General features: G+C 38.1%; 1 protein-coding gene across 2 annotated transcripts in view; it reads right to left on the bottom strand.

Annotated features, from left to right (window-relative positions):
- Positions 1-18383, bottom strand: part of CLIP4 (CAP-Gly domain containing linker protein family member 4) — a gene marked incomplete at both ends in the record, with an annotated part of 56479 nt that overhangs the window by 10024 nt on the left and 28072 nt on the right. For both annotated transcript variants that reach the window (XM_082851675.1, XM_082851676.1), the window contains 5 exons: positions 4142-4206; positions 8780-8903; positions 12212-12346; positions 15884-16027; positions 16835-16924. In XM_082851675.1, the coding sequence (XP_082707801.1) occupies positions 4142-4206; positions 8780-8903; positions 12212-12346; positions 15884-16027; positions 16835-16924 (558 nt within the window). The remainder of the gene's footprint in view (positions 1-4141; positions 4207-8779; positions 8904-12211; positions 12347-15883; positions 16028-16834; positions 16925-18383) is intronic.

Raw genomic sequence — 18383 nt, 5'->3', positions numbered from 1 at the left:
GTTCATAGCGCCCCAAAACAATGACAATACTAACATCAAAGACTACCGACCACAGATACACCATAACAAATATGACAATAACGGAAAAGTTTGAAATATTGTGAGAATTACCGAAATGTGACCCAGAGACATAAAGTGAGCAAATGCTGTTGGAAAAATGGCGCCAACAGACTTGCTCAATGAAGGGTTGCCACAAACCTTCAATTTGTAAAAAATGTAGTATCTGAGAAGCAAAAAAAAGCAAAGCACAATGAAACAAGATATGCCTGTACAATCTTCTCAAGAGGCATCAACCCAGGCTTAAAAGAATTCCCATACATTCAATTCTAAGTAAAATAAGCATTTCACAACAATAAATAACAAAATTCACAAGGAAAGAAGGTGCCACAAGTTAGGCTCAACAGAAACAGACGGCAGAATCAGACTCACAAAGACTTCAGATATTGAATTATTAATCATAAAAAGTAACAATATTTAAAATGTTTAATAGCATAAAAGAAAAACTTGAAAATGTGGGGAAAGAATAAGTGACAATAAGTAACAACCAAACAGACTTGCAAAAAGAAAAAAAATGAAAAATTTGTAATTAAAAAACTTCACGGCTGAATTAGGCAGTAGAATAAACATAGCAGAAGAAAGAATCAAGAAACAGAAAGATACTCTGAAGATATCCAGAATGCAGTCCAGAGAGACAAAGTTGTGAAAAATACGAACGAGGCATGGAAAAGTGAAAATGTGGACTATACTACTCGTCAGAATTTTGGAAGGAGATAATAGAGAGCATGAAGGAAGAAATATTTTCAGTATATGGGCAAGAATTTTACAGAATTAATCAAAGATACTAATTCCGAGATCCAGGAAGACCCAAGATGCCAAACAGAATAAACAAAGGGAAATCTCCACCTAGACATAATCATAGCAAAACTGTACAACACAAAGGAAATAGAGAAGATCTTTAAAAGCAGTCAAAAAGCAAAGATAAACCACCTACAATGGTATGGATTAAGGAGACTGATAGGTGATTTCTCAAAAATTTGACAGAAGACAGAAAGCAGAAGAATTATATTGTCAATATGCAGGGAGAAAACAGCTTTCAAACTCTAATAAAAATTGCACCAATATTTACTTTTACTCAGTAAAACTATCATTAGAAAAGACAGACAAAAACTGAGTTTCCTACCAATAGACCCTTTCTAAAAAAATATTTAAGAATATAGATCAGGTAGAAACAAAATGATTTCAACTGTAAGTTCTAAGGATTAATGACGAAAGATATCAGTAAATACTGACATGCATGAGCAAATTAAATAAATACCAATTATATAAAAACTATTAAAATAATGCGAAATTTGTGAGGGAAACAAAATAGAAACTCAGTTTCTAAGGACTTCCTATTATTTGAGAAAGAGTAAACATAATGATTAACTTTAGCCTTTGCTAAGTATGTATGTCAAAGTACCTAATTACTAGGAAGCATATTCATAGAATGTAATTTTTATACAAGTAAAAAATTAAATGGAAAAAAGAGGGGGTAGCAATATAACCAGAATGAAGTCAAGAAAGAAAAACATTTAAGTACAAAAAAGTTGAAAAATTAGAAAACAAATAAATAACAAATAAATCCAAATATATTACTAACTACAATGAATGCAAATAGGTGAAACTCAGATTAAAAAACAAAGGTTGTCTTTTTCTAAAAAAAGTAAAATCCAGTTATATTCTATTTACAAGATATTCCAGGGGCTTCCCTGGTGGTGCAGTGGTTGAGAGTCCGCCTGCCGATGCAGGGGACACAGGTTTGTGCCCTGGTCCGGGAAGACCCCACATGCCGCGGAGGGGCTAGGCCCATGAGCCATGGCCGCTGAGCCTGCGCGTCCGGAGCCTGTGCTCCGCAACGGGAGAGGCCACAACAGTGAGAGGCCCGCGTACCGCAAAAAAAAAAAATAATAATGATAATAGAAGATATTCCAAAGACATGAGAACATAGAAAGATTAAGGCAATGGCTAGAAAAAGATTTTTTAGGCAAGTACTTAACCACAAGAAGGCTGATACAAGGTAAAAAGAATTACTATAAAGCAATACCACTTACATTAACACCAAAAAAAAAAAAAGAAACAGGTAGGTATAAATCTAATAAAACATGTATAGAATCTATATTAGGAAAATTATAAAACTCTGATGAAAGAAATCAAAGATCTAAATAAATGGACAAGCACTCCATGTTCATGGATAGGAAAATTCAATACTGTTAAGACATCAGTTCTTCCCAATTTCATCTATACATTCAATGTAATCCCAATCAAAATACAGCAAATTATTTTGCAGACATCAATAAACACACTGTAAAGTTTTTATAGAAAGGCAAAAAGCCCAGATAAACCAGCACTACATTGAGGGAGAAGATCAAAGTCCACTACTAAACTTGAAGAATTTCTATACGGCTGCAGTAATCAATACAGTTTGGTATTAGCAAAAGAAAAAGACAAATAGATCAACAGAACAGAATAGAGAGCCCAGAGATAGACCCACACTAACACAGTCAACTGATCTTTGACAAAAGAGCAAAGGCAATTCAATGGAGAAAGGATAGCCTTTTCAACAAATATGGTGGAACAACTAAACATTCACATGCAAAATAATGAATCTAGGCATCGACTTACACCTTTCACAAGAAATAACTCAATGAATCATAGATATAAATGTAAAACACAAAACTACAGAACTTCTAGGAGATAACATAGGAGAAAATCACAGTACCCTTGGGTTTGGTGGTGACATTTTTGATACAACACCAAAAGCACAAGTCATGAAAGAAAAAATTGATAACCTGGACTTCATTAAAATTAAAAACTTCCACTCTGTGATAGACACTGTTAAGACAATGAAAAGACAAGTCACAAAACATGCAAAAGCATAATGGTTTGCTATTTTGACAACTTAAAAATTAAAAACTCCTGCTCATCAAAAGATGCCAAAAAAGGAAGGGGAGGGGGTGGCAAAAGACAAGTCAAAAACTGGGAAAGACATTTGCAACAAACAAAATGCCAAAACAGATAAAGAAACCTACAAATTAATAAGAAAAAAACAAACCAACCAAAAGAAGAACGGGCAGTAGACGTGAATAGGAACAGCGTGGAAGAGGAAATGTATGTGGTCCATAAACATGGCAACAGGCCCAACCTCATCTGTAATCTGAAAAGTGCAAATTAAAACCACAAGGAGATACCATTTACACCCATCAGATGGGCAAACAAGACTACTGTTGGTGAGGTGAGAAGTGACAGAGACTCTCATCCACTGCCCATGTGAACAGTTCGGCACACCCAGGAAGACTGAAGATATGGATATCCCATGCCTGGCAATCCTGGAGAAACGTTTGCAAATGTGCACAATGGCATAGTTTCTAATAGTTAGAAACAGGATACAACCCAAATATCCATCAAATATAAATGAATAATGTATTTTAATGGAACACTAACTAACATAGCAAACAACAATCAAAACTAAACTTGAGGACACGGGGAGGGGGAAGAGTAAGCTAGGACGAAGTGAGAGTGGCATGGACATATATACACTACCAAATGTAAGACAGATAGCTAGTGGGAAGCAGCTGCATAGCACAGGGAGATCAGCTCAGTGCTCTGTGACCATCTGGAGGGGTGGGATAGGGAGGGTGGGAGGGAGACGCAAGAGGGAAGAGATACGGGGATATATGTATATGTATAGCTGATTCACTTTGTTATACAGCAGCAACTATCACAACAATGTAAAGCAATTATACTCCAATAAAGATGTTAAAAAAACTAAACATATATTATTTATTGACATATCTATGGGGGATAGACATAAAGAAAATCAAGGGAATAATTAACATAAAATTCAAGATGCACAACCTGAAGACAGAGTACACGAAAAGGGAGGCAGATGAGACTCAGGGGATACTCAGCGGTTTCTATAGGACATACAGGTAACCATCATCTTTGGCTATGGGGTGGGTAACAGATGTTGTTTATGATTACACAAACTATACAAATATATTTCATATACTCTTTTGTATACATATATACTTTACAATAAAAATTTTTCATTGAATAAAAGCAAAGAAATAATTATTAGGAACATAAAACTGCGTAATCTTACCAGGATACGAATGATTCTGTTTATTTGAAGAAATTTCTGAAAGAGTATCCAGGGAATCTGTTACTCTGTGAATAAAACAAGTAATGCAAACCTCATTAGAAGTAGCTGGTCTTCAGATTTAAGACTGGTGCTTAACTGAGGATTTCACACCAATGGTTCTTTCTTATTTCACTTGTTCGACAAGCATTTACTAAGCATCTATCATGAGCCAGGGATGAACTTCAATCTAGCACCACAGACAGGCAATATAAGCATAGTAAGTACAGAGAAAGTCAACTTCAGGTGAATTCATTTCAAATAGGGGCCTGACTTTGCTTCTTTGGAGCTTTATTTTCAAAGATGAAACTAAAAAATGCGAAAATTTTATTTTATGTGAAATTTAACAAATGTTAGGTTATAACTGTAAAAACACCACATTTTTACATTGAAAAAACATCAGCTGAGTTTGTGTATATATGTGATTTTTCTGATAAAACTGGCTAATACGATTCAACATGTTTTATTTTGTACTTGACTCTAAGCACAATCATAAAGGTCACGTTCACTATAGGTCTATTTCTTTGATACTCAAATCATTCTTTATTTTTAAAAAGCCAATCCTATAACAGTCTCATTTTCTTCCAATTGTTTACTGACCTAAATCTGCAGTCTTTATTCTATCAATCACTTGCATCAGCACACTTTGTTACCATAAAGAAATCCTGCAACTCTTACAATATTTGCAATTTCATCTTGCAATTCACATGCATCATTTTCACAAGATACATAACATACAGCAATCAATGAGAGACTAATGAATGCAAAGAATATGACTTGATGAAGAGGACAGATACTTGAATTATGCTGTGATGGAGAGTTGAGAACCTAATTCTAAAAGTGATCTGTTCATTAGTAATAAGTATGTAATGGTATGAACTGAGAATAAGAAAATTAATGCTATGCTGATAAAAACCACTTGAGTAAAAAATAGACAGACAGAGAGAGAGAGAAAGATTAGATCCAGTCAGTGCCTTAGAATTTCTCTAAAGTGATATTGGTTGATATATAAGTTAATAGAAGAAAAAGCATTAACTAGATGATACTTGGGTGATAGTAGAAAACCATTCAAGCAGAGGAAAGTACCATGTGCATTCTGGGACAGGAGGCACATTTTTTAATGGAACTATTAAAATAAAAAAATTGTAAAAGGCCAGCTACAATCTGGGGAGGAGCGCAATGCAAGGTGAGGTTGTGATTGGTCACTATGTGATTGACTGTTCTCTCAGGAGTCCCCAGTTTAAAATTCTTCCTTCTTGAAGATCAGTGTTATCTTTAAAGAGCTCCAAAGCTGGTTTAAATTAGAAACTCCTCAAAATCAGGCACCATGTCTGTTTTATTTACTTATAGAACGCCTAGCACAGCACAAAGTGCTAAAAGACACTTAATAGTATTTGATGATGATGAATGAGACAATCAGAAGATGATAGGAAGACAGCTGGATAGAGAGAGCAGTTCATTTAGAGAGAGAGCCCTGCTTCTTCTAAGATGAGGGGGCTGCTTTTAAATGAATCACCTTAAAGAAGACCAAATAGATGGCAAAAAAAAGTAAAAAATGTGTGTTCCATAAACAAAGCAAGAAAAAGAAGGGAGAGAGAAAGAGGCTTCACAATATAACAGAGAAGAAAGCCGTTACAGCATAAAAACACTGAACAAAATCTGATCAATATTTACTGTGCACACAACATGCCAGAATGTGCTCCTCGGGTAATCAAACATGAGACGGAGAACCCCAGTCCTCATGACTAGGAGACAAATAAAACTTAGGAGAGACTGTAGCAATGATCAAAATTCAAAATGTGAAATACAGTTTCTACTGAACTCTTATCACTTTTGCACCACCATAAAGTCAAAAAATGTGTTTATGAAGCAATGTGTTAATGAAGATTTGTTCAAAGCAATATGAGAACCCAGAAGACTGACGGGTGACTCAGTATGGGTTTTATTCCCAAATCAATCATTTATAAGGTATAGGTCCTAAAGAAAGTCACTGGGCCTCTTTTAACCATTATAGGGTAATGGTTAAGAGCACACATTCTGATACTACACTACCTGAGCTCAAATCTCCACTTGGGAGCTGTGTACAACTGCACAACTCACTTAACCTCTCTGTGCCTTACTTTCCCCACCTGTGAAATAGGGATAACTGCAGTACCCGACACACAGGGTTGCTGCACAGCAGTAAACAATACATACAGAGTACTTAAAACAGTGCCAGCACGTGTAAGTGCCACTAGCTACTACCTCTTTTTCTTCATTATAAAATGACTACCAAGAAAAACCCCAGCAAACTGCCTAAAAGCAAGGGCTTAGGGAAAAAACAACAGCAAAATAACAAACCTGGGCTGAGTCCAGCTCCACCATTAACTACTGTGCAAGATCAAAATATCCCACCCAAAACATGCCACTCTGGTGTAAAGATTATTTTGAGCTAAAGACATTTGAGAATCAACAAATGCAGGCAGAGGCTTTCTCTGAACTCCCCTTATCTGCCTAAAACAGATCTTCCCAAAAAAGAACTGAATTGTCATAAATCCCCTTCCCGGGAGTTTCATCAAGCAGAGAAGACTGCCTCTCTCACAGGAGAGAACATGAGTAGTTAACACCACACCCCAGACAGACGCTGTCACAGACTATCATGTCCCCATCCGTTTTCCTAAGGGCCCACTAATCTTTCCTAACATCATCTGCTCCCCCACAAGTGGCCGTTCTCCCCCTCCCTTTCCCCTATTGAGATGGTCTATAAACTCTTCACTCTCACCACTACTTTGGGCATTCACTGCTTTCTGTGATGCCCCCATGCATGTAAAATTAACATTTAATAAGTGTGCATGATTTTTCTCCTGTTCATCTATCTGTTGTCAGTTTAATTCATAGACAGGACAAGTTTTTCGTCCCCTACAGTAGCTATAGGACTTTAGCAAAGCTACTGTAACTCTTGTAACTTTTCTTCACCTGCAAAAATAGGAATAATCATATTACCTTATACCTCACTGGGCCTGGGGGAGATTTATGAAGTAACATGGTACAGAGCCCACCACTTACTAAATGCTCAATAACTATTTGTACAGATCCTCCTCAACTTACAACGGGGCTACGTCCCGATAAACCCACCTTAAGTTGAAAATGCATTTAATACACCTAATCTGCTGAACATCATCACTTAGCCTCGCCTACCTTAAATGTGCTCAGAACACTTTCATGGGTCTACAGTCGGGCAAAGTCATCTAACACAAAGCCTATTTTACAATAAAGTGTTGAATGTCTCATATAATTTATTGAATGCTGTACTTCAAGTGAAAAACAGAATGCTTGTATTGGTACAGAAGGGTCGTAAATGTATTGGTTGTTCACCTCGCGACCACGTGGCTGACTGGGAGCTGCTGCTGCCCTGCGCAGCCATCTTGAGGGAATATTGTACTGCACATCGCTAGCTCAGGGAATGATCAAAATTCAAAATGTGAAATACAGTTTCTACTGAATTCTTATCACTTTTGCCCCACCATAAAGTCAAAAACTCGTAAGCTGAACCATTGTAAGTCAGGGACCATCTGTAGTTATTCTTTGCCAGCTCACCTGACCAAATACTTATTAGGATCAAATGAAACAACATTTAATTGAAGGTACTTTGTAAACTGAAAAGCATTATACGTTAAATGTTATAAAATCATAAATAATAAGAAAAGAATTATACTAAGTACATCATAGAAGAAGGAAAAGAATACAAAAATTACATGTAATTATTCAATAAGAAAAACAAAGTGAGAAAGAAAATGGATATAAAACCTGTTAAATCTGCCAGGAGGCAGTCACACAGTCCAGTTGGAGGGAACAAGATGGGACTCCAAGGTTGAGATCATAGATCTATTCTCATGAATGTGACTATACCACACATGTTATTTCCTATTTAAAGATGAGTATCCCATTTCCCATCCACTGAAAAGCATACCAAGCCAACTTCTTTCAGCACATTAAGTCATTTCACACAATAGTACCTGGAATTTCATGAGGACTCACTTCTGCTCAACTTTTTTTAAAAAACCCAGAGTGAGCTGGTACAAAAGCGTACTATCTTAAGAAGAAACACCGGGGAGGTATATTATATATAAATCCTTGAAGCTTCACTTCCCCCAAAGATCTACTGCTTATCTATTTTTGAAAACTAAGGAAATCAGAGGAAAATGCCATTTTGGTTCCATTAGGTTTGTAGGAGAATGAATGGGGTGCCTGCTGGCAGGAAATTTAATGTAGTTAGGATGTGACTGAGGCAATCAGAGAGCATTTTTACTTTTGTTTGCATGACAGATTAAGCTTGCTGCTCTCACTGTTCAGAGCGGCAAACACCACTCCTACTAGCCTACACATACTCACAGGGTTTGCAAATGAGGAATAAAGGAGGTTTTTAAAACTGCAAATCCTCAGCAAAGCAAATTTAGCTTTCCATGAGCCTTCCCTCTGAAGAAGGTGGCTGGTTAACCCCTTGAAAGAAGACATGGGCTACAGTCAGGGCATGTCTTTAATATAAAATTAGGGACTCTAACTATAACCCACTGCACATTACAAAAAGTTCTTGTGAATAGTGTAAATTTCATTGTTTCTCACCTTTGTACCCTGGATGGGGGAGCAAATATTCCATATCTTGGGGAACAACTAAAATACTGCACACCTCCAACTGAACCATCATTCTTGCCATGGGGTTTATCAAGCTCTATCCCGTACCAATATCCTAGAACAAGAACATGGGATTTTAAAAGCATCTGCACTTTATCCAAAATTGTTATGCTATTATACAAACCCAAAGTCTAGATGGTTTAACATCTTCACAAATGACCAAAATCCTCGTGACCATTAAGCTTTCACATGATAAAATTATAAAACAAAATTTGAAAAATTTTCAACTAGAAAAACATTTTACAAGCATAATTGCAGAGTTGTACATTAGGGGAGAAAGATAAAATGTACAAACACAAATTTGGCAAGGATTAGCTATTATACCAGTAGTGTATGACCAAAATATACCTAAAAGCTACAATAAGAAACTGTCCTTAACTCGGTAGTATGGTCTGTTTAACTTGAGAGCAGTGTAGCATGATACCGAGATGTATAAATCATAAAATGAATATACAGTCTTTTCATTTTACTCTTCCAGTATTAGAATACCACAAACAGTTCTGAAATAATTAAAGGGGGACAAAAATAATATGGAAAATATGACTAGACTTCATGGGGACTCTTCTTTTTCTTTCATTTTTTCCCTACCCAGGAAGGAAAAAAATATCATTTTTAACCTAAATGAAAAGATTTAGGTTAAGTTAATAGGAATAATTTTCTAAAAGGCTTTTAAGTATTTAAAAGGGCCCACTCTGAGGAGAGTAATAGGATTTCCTTTTCTAGAGAGCATAAAATTAAAATAGTGAGGTTGCTTTTAGTGTGGCAAATATTAGATAAATGGACATATACTCCTAGAGTAATGGCTCTGGATGAGGGTACCTCCAGTTCAGTTAAAAGTACCTGACAGTCCACTCATTTTTGTAGTTAAAAGTAGAATACAATAGTAATTGTATGTGGTCTCTTAGAATCAGTAACAAATAAAAAGGATACAGATATTGAGAAACTTATGACAAATGACAAAATACAAAAATACTGTTCCCTTCAGATTAACAGTTCAAAGAGTCAATTGTATAACCTCTAAAATGACAATCTAGAAGTTCTTAATTTTTTTCCTCTTACGTTCAAAAAGGTGATACCTGAGTCCATTCCCGATATTGGAGTTTGAGTTGAAAAGACTAACGTAATGCGTGTAATTGTCTTTTATACCTAAACAGTCCTACCCTGCCCAGGTACAGAGTGAGGTATCAAACCCACTGCTCAGCCATACTAATGCTCAGTCATTGCATTTCTGAATGTCGCTAACTGGGTTACTCTGGTTGCCATTGTTATTTCTGAGTGCCACGGTTATAATTTTCCAAGTTTTACTTCCTTCTGCCTTTGATGCTTTCCTATATAATTTTTGCATTTTCCCATTTTAATACACCATATCACTGCTACATGTTTACCATGTAACTCCTGAAAGTGTGTAGCACACAGCAGGAAGGCATTATGGCAAGTGTTAACAATAGTGACTGCATACTGTCTGGATACTTTCTTTCCGAGGTGGCACTGCTAAACATGCTGGAGGGGCTAAACATGCCCTCTGTCAGGTCTAGATCTCATAATCTATAAAAAGCCTAGATATTACCACTGTCCTATAGAACTGATTGATCTAAATTTTGAAATACACAAGAAATACACGCTACTTCTTTCTGAAAGAGCAGAAGGACCTTAATGAAAAATTTCAAACTTTTATATTTGCTTATTACTTCTCAAATTTCTAAATGCTCTACACTAGGAGTTTAAAAATTAAAATTCAACCTACAACAACTGCTTCCAAACAAAACAAACCGTTCGAGCCTTGTTTAATAAAACCAGAGAAAGGAAGCTCAGAAGACATAGTGATTGTGGAAAAATAACCTACCTTTGGGATTCCTAGGTTTTTATTTGAGAACCATATTAAGAACATTCTAACTAATCTCAATTACTAGCTGGTGCCCTAAGAGAGACATGAATTATAAAACATATAGCCCATCTCCAATCCATTAGTAGATGGACTGCAATTAAAAATGGTACTAATGAAACAAGAATGTGTTGGGAGACAATTCTCCATGTTTCTACAGGCCTTATGGACAGAGGCACTGACTGTCTTTTCATGGATGTTTGTAGAGAAGATGGCCTTGGGGGATGGAGACAGAGTCTCCCCCGGCACAAAAGACAGTAATGCTTATTGTCTAGTACAAAGGTTCAGATTCCTTAAGCTCGGGGATCCTCTCCTATAGCATAAACCACTGGGTGTACAGGTGTCACCTGGCCCTCCCTATCTCACCCCCTGGGAAGTGGGGCTCAGGAAACAGAAGAGAATGCTGCCACTTTGGCTACCACTATTGCAGAGAGCACTGAGGTCCTCTATCGCTGACCCAGCAGCCTACCATCTTCTGCCAGCATCTGTGAAACCATGGCAATCCAACTTGTTAACTTGCAAATAGGGTAAAATCTCAGATCCTTCAGAGTTCTTGACAGAAGGCTACAAACTTTTTTTAAAAAATCAATGTTCGGGCTTCCCTGGTGGCGCAGTGGTTGAGAGTCCGCCTGCCGATGCAGGGGACGCGGGTTCGTGCCCCGGTCCGGGAAGATCCCACATGCTGCGGAGCGGCTGGGCCCGTGAGCCATGGCCGCTGAGCCTGCGCGTCCGGAGCCTGTGCTCCGCAACGGGAGAGGCCACAACAGTGAGAGGCCCGCATACGGCAAAAAAAAAAAAAAAAAAAAAAAAATCAATGTTCTAGGTAACCGTTTCCTAAAATGCTGCAATGCCACCATGTGTCAAAACAGCATATTGCTATTTAAAAATACAAACATGGTTTTATTCAACCAGCTTCTGTTTGAAATTACAATCAGAAATTACTGAAAATATAAAAGAAAGATAATCTTTACTTTGGGAAACACAATGTTAAGTCTAGATTGGAGTGAGTATATAAATACACAAACATGCATTTTTAAGATCCCACAGTGCGCAAACGTTTTTCATTTTCCTTTGAACCTTTTTGTTTGCTTTTCTCTCCAAGCCACTCTGTTAAAAGCTGTATGCAGTAAACGCATTATCCACTCATTTTCAAGATTATGCTTAGCACAAATCTAACCCTCAAATGTTTTCTCTGTTATTTAGCACACTTGGCAATCAGTGAGAGTAAAACTGGAGAGTAACAACTAACTTTAACTTTAGACAATTTAAAACACAAATGGCAAGAAAAATTCATTAGTAACAATCAACCTGAGTAAAAACCGTCTGCATCTGAATCAATGCTTTCCATTTTCTGTGCCACAGCCACCACCCACAAGAACTATTAATCAAGAATTCTCTGTAGGTTTTATTTACATGTAAAATTTTGAACCTTTTGTTATCTAAAGAATTCAAGTTGAGCAAAGACCATACAGATGAGTTACCTGGAGCGAAGTTTGTTGTCCCAAAGAACTTAACGGTACCAATTCTCTGGCCCACCACCAACACCCTATCTCCAAGGCGGAGTTCTCCTTCGCAGCGTGCATTACTTGCTACAGATGTTGCTGAGGAATTCAAACCTGTTTCGGGGTTGGTTGGGGAAGGGGATGGGGCAGGAAAAGAGAAAAAACAAAGGGAAAGTCAAAAAGCACATAAGCCAAAAAACTACCATTTATTCTAACCAGTCTAGTTAGTTGGAGATTTCAATATATGCTGCCTTTCCTTATACACAGCATCTAAGCTGTGTTTCTCACATGTGAAGTAAAGCTACTCAAAAGAAATCTGAAGGGTTTCCTGAGACAATCATTGCCACAGGGACTTACACTTGATTCCTGGTGAAGTATCAGCTTTCTCTGACTTCCTGGTGGCACTCTCTACTGGAACAGAGGTCAGCACACCTGTTCTGACTCAAGGGCTGCATAGTAAATATTTTAGGCTTTACAAGCCATACTACTCTGCACAACTACTCAACTCTGCGGTCACAGCACAAAAGCAGACAGACAAAGTGGGCACAACATGTTCCAATACAACTTTATTTGCAAAAATAGGTGGTAGGTTGGATTTGCCCCATGGGCTATAGTCCACCCATCCCTATTCTAGTAAAATGCTAGAATCATAGTAGTTCAGTGGGACTCAGTGTAAATAATACATACATAAATGTAATTTAAAAGTGAAATTGCTGTTAAGATTCCAATTACCCCAAACTGATTTCCTTATTAGAAACAAAAGCACTCCCTGCCCAGATCTCGATTCAAACCTAAAGCCTGCAACTCCTGCTACTGAACATCAGAAGTCCTGGAGAAACACTGCCTTGAAAGCTGTTCAATTATAACAGAGAAGAGGTGGGCCCCTGAGGCTTCTCCCATCAGTCCATGAACAGATTTGAGTGGCTGTCATCTGAGAAGGCCTAGGGAACCCTGCGTGAGGGTGCGGGATAGAGGGTAAGTCAGACTGTTAACAGGGAGAAACTAAAAACATGGTAACAAATGAGGAACACAAACTCAGGGAGAAGGAAGGTCTGGATCAAGTGTACATTAAAAAGTCCTTGGCCCTCAAAATAACTAACATTTCCCAAGCACTTCACGGTTTACAAAGCGCTTTTCATGAGAATTATAATCATAGGTAAGAAACAAACTCAGGAATTAATGAAGACATGATGTTCATAGGAGTCAGTGGCACACCTGACTTAAAACCCTGACCCTGTGACCAGAAACTCTCACGTCTGTCCCCACGCTGCCTGCAGACAATGGACCAAGGACAGAGAGTTCAACGTGGACTACAGTGGGGCTGAGCTCACAGACGTCCTCCCCAACCTCTCCCATCCCCCAATCTCTTCTCTCTGCTCCTCTTTCTCCTTAATCCTCTGTCCTTAGCTTCCCCTAAATGTCCACCCTCTACGGTCCACATCTACCCCAAATGCAAACGGACAGAGAAAGCGGAATATCTACTCACTCTAGCAATACTTTCTTAAGAAAACATCTCTGGGGTTCGGAACTTTCTCTCACACATCTCCCTCCCCTTTTAAAAGGACCTCCTTCTCACTCTAATTGATAACTCTCTTCATCTCTACTATTATTTAGGTCCACAAACCCCTCAAATTTATAAAAAGAAAAAAAGGTTAAGTATGTAGGCACACTAGAACTATACCCTTATATAAAGCGTAAGAAAGATAATTCCATACCCACACATAAATTTTAAAATCAAGTCAATGTCAAAAGCCCAAATTCCAAATGCAGAGGGCTTTAAAATGTAAATAAAATGAGGACAAACGGGATCGCTACATCACTGCACCTTTTCACCTCTGTTCCTCACAGCATTAAAGAGAAACTGGTTTCAAGGGAAGAGGAACCTATTCAGAAAATAAATATTCAAGCAAAGTTTCCAGGTTCTCCACTTGTAGGGCCTCAACTTTTAACTTTATTATATCAGTGTTACTACTGAGGGTTTGGGGTTTTTTCCCCCATACGATTAAGTGTCTTAAAGAGAAAAAGAAATCCTGTCATGAACGTTTTCTACAATAAAATATTGGTTCAGTACAAGTATTAAAAGTATTAGAAAAAGAATCTAGTAATTACTATGAGGCTCATTAAAAATAAGTTATGGGCTTCCCTGGTGGCGCCGTGGTTAAGAGTCTGTCTGCCAATGCAGGGGACACGGGTTCAAGCCCCGGTCCGGGAGGATCCCACATGCGGCAGAGAAGCTAAGCCCGTGTGCCACAGCTACTGAGCCTGCGAGCCACAACTACTGAGCCCGCGTGCCACAACTACTGAAGCCCCCGCGCCTAGAGCCCATGCTCCGCAACAAGAAGCCACTGCAATGAGAAGCCCACACACCACAATGAAGAGCAGCCCCCGCTCGCCGCAACTAGAGAAAGCCCGTGCGCAGCAACAAAGACGCAACACAGCCAAAAATAAATAAATAAAACAATTTTTAAAAAATAAATAAATAAATAATAAGTTATGCCAAAGTGGCTTCATTTTCTTTCTATGCAGGTAAATAACTGAACTGCAGTAAATTCAATATATATGTTGATTTCAACAAGAAAACGTGTTTTATATATCCTTACACATAACTGAAGAAATGTGGACTGAATGGGATCATGCAGGCTTCACAGCAAGTTAAAAAGGTAATCACTGTCAACCTCTCCTACACAGTTTTAAACGACTTGGCTAAAAATAGAGAAAGCATGCTTTTTAAATAAGAAGATAACACAAAAGTGTGTGAAAAAGCTATACACAAGATGTAAAAAACAAAATTCAGAGGGATAAAAATTAAATTAAATGAAAATAAACGTAAAGTCCTATGTCAAGCCACAAAACGAAGAGACTTGGCATAAGGCTCTGTTTGAGCCAATGACATAGTGTGGTCACCAAAACTGCATGAGTAGCCTCAGACTGGACTTGTACCGAGAGGCAGTGGTTCAGCTCTCTACCAGCAGGCTGCAAAGGGTCTGGGGACCCTACAGCATGAAGAAGAGCTGAAGGTACTTGAGACAGAGGCGGACTCTGGTAGCAGCGAAGCATCAGATAGACCTGCGGGTGAAGCCCAGGTGTGCACTTAGAAACTGCCACTGTGCACCAATGCCTAACCTCCCTAAGCCTCAGTTTCCTCATTCATAAATTGAAGATGATCATAATAGTACCTACTCCATAGGTTTATTTTGAGAATTAAATGAACTAAGGTATGTAAAATTCCTTTAATAGTACCTGAAATAGTAAATAACATGCATTGACATGTCAGTTATTATTATTAGGTTTAGATTAGAAAAGAGATAAGTAAAGAAAGAGAACAGACCGTATGGTTTCCAAGTATCTGAAGATCTATCATAAAGTTCTAATACGAACCTTACAGGGGCTAGAGTCCATAGATACATGAGGAAGAGAAGAAGTCAATCCAGACAAGGAAAAATGGTAGGAGCGTGAGGGAAAGGCACAGAGATCCAGTGTGCTGACGAAGGGGAGGGAGGTGGGGGGCTGGGGGGAGACAGGGAAGGAACAAGTAGTTCAACCTGACTGAAGTAAAGGGTTCCTTCTACACATTTAAAAAGAGCAAATCTACTTACAAACAAACCAAGATAAAAAACACCAAGAAAGCCTGGTTGAAAAAGCCATAGATACCGGCACTGGCTCTAGATGAGACAGAAGGGCTTTTGCTCATTGTCTTCTTGTTATTGCCACTTGCATTCAGTGTCTTGGAGTGACTCTGCTTGTGCTCCAAAGAAGATGTAGAGGAGGAGCTGCTGACGGATGCAAGCAGGGTAACTAAAACGGTACAGGAAAAGAACACATCAGAGGGTGGGAAATAAGAAGTGAACCAATGAGATGCTTTTCCAGGTAAATCCTTCTGAAACTCTCCACTTAGCTTCCTCAGTTGTGGATTAACTAGTGTTGAATTAAATGCCTGATTTCATCAAAATAGACTGTCGTTCACACATACAAGATTTTATAGCCCAAGCAGTTTTAAGGACCCAAAGGACCCACACTATATGATGGCAATCTCATACAGGGGAGCGCTGTCACGTCACCAACTTAGACCAACTACCTATCCTAACCACCGCTGTCTCACCTCTCAATTAAGATGAGTTAGTAGAATCACATCTTATTTATATAAAAAACATACTAATGTGTTTTTAAGGTAACAAAAGCTTAATATTAAAATGTTCTGAGTTAACCTGAAGGCAAGCAGGAATACTTTTGAATTTTCTATTTGTGCTCTATTCACCCAATGATTTGACAGCTAAAGGCAACTTTAAATGCTGTTATCAAGACACCTACATTATGGAATTTCCTTTTATTCTCTTAATCTAGTCCAGTAATTCTCTAATTTAAGTGTACGTAAGAATCACAACACAGGATTTTATACAAAAAAAATGTGTGTGTGTGTGTATATAATATATACATAAACTTTATTATGAGCTGCTTAGGGGATTTTTAAGGATAAATTTTTACTGTAATGATTCTTCCCTTACAAACTTTAAACTTTAGCCTCATATAAGCTATATCACTATATTATTTTAAAGTTCAATCAGTAAATTAAATTTTGAAAATAGAAGTTATAAATTATATTACCATCTTTCTCTGCTCCAGTTTTCAATTCTTCACCAGGAGGCAATGAAAGTGTTGATTCTGAAGCACTATCTTTTTTTGATGTCATTAATCCTAGAACACAAACAAAACACTTTCAGCAAGAAAGAATTTTCTTTAACGTTAAACAAAAATATGTATTTGCTTTCTTTTCTAAATTTTATTTATTTATTTGGGGCTGCACTGGGTCTTTGTTGCTGCGCGCAGGCTTTCTCTAGTTGTGGCGAGCGGGAGCTACCCTTCGGTGCAGCGCGCGGGCTTCTCATGTTGCGGAGCATGGGTTCTAGGCGCACCGGCTTCAGTAGTTGTGGCTTACATGAGCTCAGTAGTTGTGGTGCACGGTCTTAGTTGCTCTACGGCATGTGGGATCTTCCTGGACCAGGGCTTGAACCCGTGTCCCCTGCATTGGCAGGCGGATTCTTAACCACTGCGCCACCACGGAAGCCCTGTATTTGCTTTTTAAAGTACAGACATCCCTCATTATCTAAATCTTATCCTCTTCTGAGAACACGCTGGATGATAAATTCACAGACGGCAGGGGCCAATGTTTCACTATTTAAAGGGGAAAGAAAAGAATGTATTCCTAAGCCCATCTGAAAACCCCAATCACTTTCCCCAAATATCACTAAAGTATCTTTTCCACCTATTTAAAAATCCACTAAGGAATTCTAAATAATATAAAGCATTTAAAACACAGCTATCTAAGTGTCTGATACTTAATGCACTCCTTAGTGTGTCTGCACAGTGCTAGCATGTAAAGCAAACCTGATACAGCTACGACGGCTGCACACTTACTAAGGCCTGCAAACAACTCATGATTTCACTGGTGTGTGCAGGCAAATTCATTGTAGCAGACTATTTAGATAGTAAATTTGCGGTAAAAATTTCTGCAAATCATTATAGCAATTATTCATTTAAGTCAGAGTCAGATAGTAAGAAACCCTGTACTCTCTGAATGACTACCCGACTCTCACTACACCCAACTCCCCCAAAACACTGATTTTAAAAGAGAGCTCATGAATAATACTCTACTTAATATTAAGACTTCTGTTTCAATTCTACAGAACCAAACTATGTAAATAAGAAACCTAATGGACTCCACCCAGTTTCGAATTCCATCAAGCATCCATTCCAATTCTACTCACTTACAAAGCGTTCTGGGTGAAGAAATGAGCTTGGCACTCTGAGCGTCGCAAACAAAACAAGCCATGGTCCCAGCCCTAAAGGAAGATCTTTTCAATTTGGTGTGGCAGAAAGACATGAATAACCATAATATGAGGACATGTTTGATATAAGCCCTAGCATAGAAGGAGGAGACAATAATCATGGTTATAAAGATAAATTAATGCCTCATCAAGAAGATCACATTCCAATATGGGTCTTGAGAGATACGTCAGATTTCTTCCAGTGAATACTGGAGGTATGATCAGAAAGAACTGAAGGTAGTCATTATGGATGGACAAAAAGAAAAAAAAAAAACTTAAAAGAAAGACAGGGTCAGAGAAGGATGAGTAGCTTGGCTGGAATAAAATGG

This window comes from Leucopleurus acutus, assembly GCF_964270905.1.
Source record: "Leucopleurus acutus genome assembly, chromosome: 12".
Classification (NCBI taxonomy): domain Eukaryota; kingdom Metazoa; phylum Chordata; class Mammalia; order Artiodactyla; family Delphinidae; genus Leucopleurus; species Leucopleurus acutus.
This window is presented reverse-complemented; position numbering and strand designations above follow the sequence as displayed.